General features: G+C 36.7%; 2 protein-coding genes across 2 annotated transcripts; both read right to left on the bottom strand.

The window, feature by feature from the left end:
* Nucleotides 1-712: 712 nt before the first annotated feature.
* On the bottom strand, nucleotides 713-5,205 carry LOC101897169 (speckle targeted PIP5K1A-regulated poly(A) polymerase). Its single transcript, XM_005183101.4, has 3 exons — nucleotides 5,062-5,205; nucleotides 3,772-4,295; nucleotides 713-2,374 (listed from the first exon to the last, which is right to left on the bottom strand). Exons 2-3 carry the CDS (start codon nucleotides 4,271-4,273, stop codon nucleotides 735-737), a joined length of 2,142 nt encoding a protein of 713 aa, XP_005183158.1. The 5' UTR covers nucleotides 4,274-4,295; nucleotides 5,062-5,205; the 3' UTR covers nucleotides 713-734.
* Nucleotides 4,326-5,055, bottom strand: LOC101896994 (tRNA 2'-phosphotransferase 1). Its single transcript, XM_005183100.4, has one exon. The coding sequence runs from the start codon at nucleotides 5,030-5,032 to the stop codon at nucleotides 4,388-4,390; it is 645 nt and encodes a 214-aa protein (XP_005183157.1). The 5' UTR covers nucleotides 5,033-5,055; the 3' UTR covers nucleotides 4,326-4,387.
* Nucleotides 5,206-8,565: the final 3,360 nt, after the last annotated feature.

Below are 8,565 nucleotides of genomic sequence, written 5' to 3'. Positions count from 1 at the left end.
CCTGCAGACATAATATACATTTGAAAAACAAATTATCAGCCTACCTCATTTTGTTCGGAAGCCACAGAAATCGAAAAATGTCGAAAAATCGACATAGAATTATATGCTGATCAAGAATATAGATACTTTGCGGTGTCTAAAATGTATATTTCGAGGTGTTACAAACGGAATGACAAACTTAATATACCCTCCATACTATGTTGGAGGGTATTAAACAACGTAGGAGTACAACAAATGTGAATTTTCACATCCTTTACAACGCATCGAGACATAACTGTAAGGATGTCGTTTAGATAAACAGAGTGGGACCACGACCATGGAATTTTTGTTCTGTTAAGCGTTGTGGTGACTGAAATTGGGTAGAATTCTTTAAGTTTCTTTTTGATGGTTAAATACTTTTCATTTCTGGAACACATCCTCTGTCGATAGAATTTGTTGAGAACAAAAATTAATTCTTTCATATTTGATGGACGTTTAGTTTTTTCCCATGTAGTCTGAAATAAGAACACATTTTAGCATTTTTGTCTTAATTCATATGTATTAAAAGTAACTTATTCAAAAAAAAAAAAATCATATACCCACAGACTTGGGTAAGCTAGGAAAATGATTATAAACATAAAGTGTTTAAAATAATCGTTAAAATACTAAATGGGAAAAATCTATGAAAAATTGAGTGCAAATTGCAAATCCATAAATAAAACACGACACCATCTAATGTGATGCTCTACTAGAGATTACGACTTTACGTCATTTGCTGTTAGGTCCCCATCCAAGGGCTTCGTCGTCTTAGCCTCCTCGCTTTTATCCAAAGCATCTTTTAACCCATAATTCTGTAATGTATTGCGGAAGATATTGAAAAATTTCCTCAATGGATCTCTTTTATTGAGACTCGATGTTGGTGAACCATCTGGTAGCGTGATTTTCAGCGTTATACTGGTATAATCGGCCGCAATGTCAATACTCAATATGGCATTGATTTGCACCGCAAATTTAGCATCTTGTCGCCGTATGGCATGCAAACGTTCCGTTTGAGCCATTTGATATTCCCAGAATGTTTGATGGGTGGTTTTTTGAAAGAAACGATTCGACCACAAATCCACACTGGCACTCATGTGCCAACTTTCGCTGAGCTGTGCATTTTCCAGCCGCTGTTGTTTCTGTGGCGTATGACTGTCCGGTTGCAGTTCCATGTGAAAGAAATCGGTGAGCATTTTTTGTATTGCCTCCTTGTAGTGATCACACCAGGAGCGTAAAATATCCATGGTATTATTGGTGTTTAACGCTTGGCTAGTGGTTAGGATATTTAAATCGGATTTTGAAGGTGTCATTGTGTGGGCCAGACATTTAGCTGATTCTATGGTGACGCCATTGCCAGCACCGGTGTTGTCATTTGCCACAGTTTTTGCATTCGTTTGATTTTGTGCCAAAACAATTTGTTTCTCAATACTGGGGTTCGCCACAGCAATTGTTTCATATAAAAGCTTTTCGAGAATTTCTCCGGCTGTGGTCTTGTTGAGATTTTCACATATTACAGCTGCATTCTCCAGACACATAATAAAATATTTTTTATTGGGTGGCAACATGCTTCTGGCCACATTGTGATTCAGACCAAATGAGTCCTGTACACACATACAGCGATCTAATTGTATTGGCTCCGGCGGCACACCATTCAAATATTGGCCAATGGTTACCAGTTGTTTACTGTATTCCTTATAGTTATCCTCATTAAAGTCCTTTTTGACAATAGATCTGCCATAAAACGGCGATATTAGATTGTCTTCGAAATTGTAATTCTTGTAGAAGTTGAAGAAGCCCTTGATCAAATCCAGGGATGAAAAACCTTTGGGTATTTTTGGTTTATTGGCCATGGTTTTCAAATCAAACGAATAATTTATGCCCTGAACCAGACGGGCTTGGCAGTCTTTTTGTAGGGATTTCACCGATTTGAGGATACGATGTTCTCCACCCGGCAATTTTAATGGCTGTTGCAAATAGAAAATAATCATTGTTATCAAACAGTAGCTGGTCATATTGGCCCGACCAATAATATGCATATTTTTAGCCCACAACTTTAGGAACAGCAAAAGTTCATGCAACCGCCGATCATTCTGCACCAATTCGCTGATAAACTGGGTATTCTCCATGCTGCTGGGACATGAAATGTTAATGTCAATACTGAAGCCTGTGTCACGATGTTTACATTTGATGATCGGGACACGGGCATTGCGTATGGCAAAAACATCGACAAAAAGCGGGCTGCGATGCAGAGCTGCACTGATGCGATTGAAGGCACCACGTTTCTGTGGCGTTGCTAATTTTTTGTCATCTCTGGTGGGTATTTCTGATGCGTCTAGGAAAATGTCGATATCAGCATCTGTGGAAGAATTTTGGGACAAAAAATTTATTGAATTTGTGATTTTTTTAATGGCATTTAAAAAGAGGCTATCAGAGCCACAAACATATTTTTTACAAATGTGGATTTTTAGAGAATATCTTTTTCAATTACCATCAGAATAACAAACGCGGATTGTGGACAGTCAGAGCTGAGTGGATTCCCTACTTTTTTCTTTTCTTTCCGCAATGTACTGCACTGTACTGGATTTCCCAAGTATCATATGGTCCCTGATTCCATAAGAGATTTTATTAATTATCGGTATTGTATCTGTCCTTAAGACCTTGGCGAAAGCTGCTTGTCTTAGAAAAATACCTGCCGCTAACCGGTATAGAATCATTCTATAAATATTTTATGGGAGATTTAAAAAAAATGCATTTCCCTTGAATAAATGTGTACTGTTACGAGCAGAACAAGACCTATTAATGGTGGCAATTTAAAAAAAAATCCATCATGAAGTAAAAATCGCACTCGTAACTTTGTAACTTCTAAAGGCCACAATTTGGAACGAATTTGGCAATTTTCAAAAAATAAAATCCCTTAAAAATTCTGTTCGAATTAGGATCTATAGCCATTATTATTAGCCATTACAAATGCGAAACTTGAAAAAAGTTCGGTGAATAATGTCGCTAAAACCACCGAAATACCGAATATCGGGAGGTGCCGTTGTATGGGGGCTATACGAAGACGTGGACCTGCCCAGACAATTTTCTGTCTTAGGCTGTAGTATCCATTACGAACTTCAAATACCTAATTTGAAACAATTCCGGTTAATAATGTCGCTAAAATCATCAAAATACTGAATATCGGGAGGTACGGTCATATGAGGGCTATACGAAGACGTAGACCTGCACAGACAATTTTTTGTCTCAGGCTGTAGTATCCAATACGAACTTCAAATACCAAATTTGAAATATTTCCGGTGAATAATGTTGCTAATATCATCGAAATGCCGAATATCGAGAGGTACCGTTGTGTGGGGGCTATACCAAAACGTAGACCTACATAGCCCATTTTCAATACCAAAAGTCCTGCTGACATAATATATATTTGAGTAAAATTTTATTAACGTACTTCATTTCTTTCGGAAGCTAGAGTGACTTCCACAGACGGACGAACATTTCTAAATCGACATAAAATTTTATGCTGATCAAGAACATATATACTTTGTGGGCTCTAAAATGTATATTTCGAAGTGATACAAACGGAATGAGAAACTTAATATCCCCTTATTCTATGGTGGAGGGTATAAAAATATGTTGGACCATATAATCTGGTAACAATGCACGCATTTAAATACCAATTTGTAAAGCCTACCTTTAGGCGTCGTGCCAATTTTTTTTGTTGACTGTGTATTGATAACATAAACCATTTCTTACCTCTCAATGCCAAGCGGCTGGCAATCGAACCGAATGGAAATATTCTCACTGACCCCAAGAAACGTAACTCCTTTTCCAAACACGTTTGGATTCGCGTAAATATCAACACCAAACTATCGTTGTCCATGCACAGATGTTTCATTATGGCCATTAATTCTTGGCCCTTTTGACACTGCACCAGGGCAGTGTGTACCTTTTTGCGTTCCTCTTGTTTCTCCTGAGATTTTAACGACTTTATCGTTGCCTTAATGCGACTTTCAACGTTGGTGCCATTCTTGGCACCATTCTTCTTTTGTAAACTATGTTCAAGTAGTTCATGTTTCAGGCATTCCTGCAGCGTGGTAAAGCGTTGAAAACAAACACTGCAGCGATTGTTTAAATTGGCGGCTGCATGTGATTTTTTGGGTACTTTTGTGTCACTTTTGTTGGATTGCTCCTCTTCTTCGCTTGTTGCTACTGATGGTGTGCTGGGAATAGTTGATGTTTCCACATCTTTGGCCATGGTATTTCAATTTTGCTTTAGCCTAAAAGAAATGGAACAAACAATTGATGAATTTCAAATAAAAATTGACTAGAATTTTATTGTTTGTAAAATACAAATACAACAACACCAATACTAATATTCCAAATGTTGGCCGCTACGACGATCCACAACTTTCAGGAAATATTTGCAGGGTATTGAGCCATCCTCTAGACCTCCACACAGTATGACATTATTAGCAGAACGATATAATTTCAATTGGCCCTCCTTGAATATCTTTTCCACATTTAAATAAATCAAAATCTGGCAATCGGAACGAAATCCACTTATGTTATTCGAACAGTCATCACTGGTGGCAAAGTGAACATGATTACGCTGGAAACGTTTTAAGCCATGGGTTTTAATGCTTGGCCAATGACGATAGTAGGTACCATGTACAGCCAGTGGCACCTCTGCTGCGTTGTTAATTAACTGCAAACATTGATCGGATTGAATTTCATCCAACGAATGACCCTGATTGGCTCGTATTTCCCAGTACCCCTGCAAGGGATTCTGGCGTAGCGTATAACGCTGTTTGGCATCCTGTTCCACAATCTTTTGCAAAGTGGACAAACTAAAGTCACGACAATAATTGGGATGTTTCAATAGATCATCGACTCTAATGAAACCATCTGGCTGTATCTGAAAGCCTTCTTTTTTCAATCCATGTCGCAGTAGCCATGAGAGTTTTTTACTCAAACGAACATCCAGTGGCAGGGGTTTTCCGCTGGTAGAGGACATTAATCGGATTTTATACTGGATCCACTTACGTTATTGTTTATTTTGTGTTGTTTTTTAATTCAATATTAGGTTAAAACAAAGTAAATACGCCACACATGTACAGCGAGTTACAATAAAAATATTTTTTTCACGGCTTCGGTTCTTCTTCTTTTTTGTGTTGGTAAATCACGTGTTATCATATGTGCTTGTTTACCTCAGCTGTGAATGAGATGACCCTTTGTTATCATTTTTCAGTGAGCGACAACGAACTGTATCAACACAACAGAGACGTATGGCGTTTTGCGCCATAATATATAAAGAACTTTTAGCATTTTAACTTGTGTTTTAAGTATAAATTAATATAAATATTAATTAATATAAATATTAATAAATATAAATATTAAACAAAAAACAATTATAAATAAAATAATAAACAAAACAATTTTTAGCTTTCAAGAACTTCTATTTTTAAAGGACCTATACAATTTTGAATTGAAATTGAAGGTATTCTCATAAAAAAGGTCTTCATTGAAGACCAGAAGGTCTTTTGATTAGAGACAGGAAAGTCGGAGACAGAAACGGAGGGACGTGTCATAGAAGACCGAAAGTCCTTTTCACAGAAAAACAAAAGATATTCTCTTAGAAGGCCAGAAGGACTTCCCGTAGAAAAATTAAAACCTCACTCGTAGAAACCCAGAAACCTGAAAGACTTCATACAGACCAGAATGTCTTGTCATAGAAGACTAGTAGGTCTTCTTATAGAAATTGAGAAGTTCTTCTTATCGAAGACCAAAAGTTCTTAAATTCTTATTGAAGACCAGATGGTCTTCTTATGGGAAACCAAAAAGACTTGCTTTATAGGAAAAGCAGGTCTTCTTAGAGAAGACTAGAAGTTTCTATAGAAAACGACAATGCTTTTGCCTAGTAGACGAGTAGGCCTTTGTCTAGAGGACAAGTAGCTCTTCTGCGTATTCGCATAGAAGATGAGAAAAGAAAGCCTTTTAAGGGATTCTTAAAAAGGAACTCGCGACTTCACAAGGGATTATTAATATTTCCGGTGAAATCTTCCCTCCCCTAAAAAAATCTTCAATTATTTATATAAAAAGTGTGTTCTGCACACGTTTGTTACCAATGCCATCCACGATAAATTCAATTCAATTAATCATACCTCGGCAGCAGTGCTGGAATGTGACGAAAGATATTTTACAAAAACAATATCTGATAAAGTTGCCTAGTTATCAATGTCCCCAATGCATTGTATGTGGAATCAAATCGGAAAGATAGAATTTTTTATCTGCAAAATATAAAATATAACGAACCCACCAACTAACATTTAATGCGTACATACCAAATATTTAAATGTGATTTTGTTTTCCTTGAAAAATAAATGTTTAGCCTATTTTTAGTTGGGGCCGCGTATCAGAAGAATTTTTATACCGTTGTTTTTCGAAAAGCGAGTCATTAAAATTTCAAAATCGATGGGAGTTGGAAGAAACATGGACATTGTTCTCTTTTTTTATTTAGAGCTACGAGGGGCAATACAAAATTATGGGAAAAAGTAAATTAAAATTTTTTCATATTTAATTGTTAAACAGTTCCATTTTTTAAATTAAAAAAAAACGAATTTTTAAATTAAAAAAAAATATTAAAAATATCGAATATAGCCATTATAATGGGGTCTATACGAGAACGTGGACCTGAATAGGTTACTTTTGTCATAGGTCAATACAATATTCAAGTACGAAACTTGAAAAAAAAAACAAGTGAATAATGTCGCTAAAATCATCAAAATGCCTAATATAGGGAGGTACTGATATATGGGGCCTATATGAAGACGTGGACCTGCATAGGAAATTATTATTGTCACAGGCTGTAGCACCTATTAGGAACTTAAAATATTAAATTCCAAAAAATTTCGGTGAATATTGTACCTAAAATCGTCAAAATACCGAATATAGGGAGGTTCCGATATATGGGGCATATACGAAGTCCTGGATCTGCATAGGAAATTTTATGTCATAGGCTGTAGTACCCATTACAAACTCTAAATACGAAATTTTAAACATCTCTAGTGAATAATGTATCAAAAAAAAAATCAAAATAACGAATATGGGGAGGTACCTTTACATGGGAGCTATACGAAGACCAAGACCTGCATAGACAAATTCCCGTCATAGAGCATAATACCCATTAGGAACTTCAAATAACAAATTTGAAACAACTCCGGTGAATAATGTCGCTAAAATCATCGAAATACCGAATATAGGGAGGTGCGGTTATATGGGGGCACCGTTATATGGGGGCTGTACGAAGACCTGGACCTGCACAGACAATTTTCTGTTACAGGCTGTAGTATCCATTACGAACTTCAAACACCAAATTTGAAACAATTCCGGTAAATAATGTCGCTAAAATAATTAAAATACCGAATATTGGGAGGTACCGTTATATGGGGACTGTACGAAGACCTGGACCTGCACAGATAATTGTCTGTCATAGGCTATAGTATATATTACGAACTTCTAATACCAAATTTGAAACAATTCCAATGAATATTATCGCTAACATCATCAAAATACGGAATATCGGGGGTGACCTTATATGGGAGCTATACGAAGACGTGGACCTGCACAGAAAATTTTCTGTCATAGGCTGTAGCATTTATTACGAATTTCAAATACCTAATTTGAAATAGTTCCGGTAAATAATGTCGCTAAAATCATCGAAATACCGAACATCGGAATGTACCGTTATATGGGGCCTATACGACGACGTGCACAATTTTTTGTCCTAGGCTGTAATATCTATTACGAACTTCAAATACTAAATTTGAAACAATTCCGGTTAAAAATGTCGCTAAAATCATCAAAATTCTGAATATCGGGAGGTACTGTTATATGGGGTCTATACGAAAGTGTGGACTTGCACTGACAATATTCTGTCAAATACCAAATTATCAAATTTAAAATATTTCCGGTGAATAATGTCGTTCAAATCACCAAAATAACGAAAATAGGGAGGTACAATTATATGGAGCTATACCAAAACGTGGACCTACATAACCCATTTTCAATTCTAAAAGTCCTGCAGACATAATACACATTTGAGTAAAATGTAATCATCCTACTTCATTTCGTTCGGAAGCTAGAGTGATTTCCAGAGATGGATAGACGGACGGACGTCGCTAAATCGACATATGGCAACCGCTCCACTTGGAGACCTATAGGTCCATTGTGTTCATCCTAGAAGAATGTTAGGAAAAGAGGAAAAAGTGGTTTGGTAGAAGAGGTGAAGATAAGAGATAGAGTTATGGAGTGTGATCTACGGCTGAGGAGTTTGCCGTGTCGTCTTTAGCCACTTGAATCTTCTGGCTAATCGAAGGATTACTAATGAGTGCTGGGCAGTGGCAGAGCAAGTGTTCGACTGTCTCGATTTCTTTTTCATCTTGACAGATCGTACAGTAGTCAATGACGTCGCTGTGCCATTTCGATGTCATAGCCCTCACCTTACAATGACCTGTGATGATACCCACCACAAGTTTTAATTCAGGTTTT

This window comes from Musca domestica, unplaced genomic scaffold (assembly GCF_030504385.1).
Source record: "Musca domestica strain aabys unplaced genomic scaffold, Musca_domestica.polishedcontigs.V.1.1 38, whole genome shotgun sequence".
NCBI classification, from domain to species: domain Eukaryota; kingdom Metazoa; phylum Arthropoda; class Insecta; order Diptera; family Muscidae; genus Musca; species Musca domestica.
The sequence above is the reverse complement of the archived record's forward strand: the minus strand, read 5'-3'. Positions and strand labels throughout refer to the sequence as shown.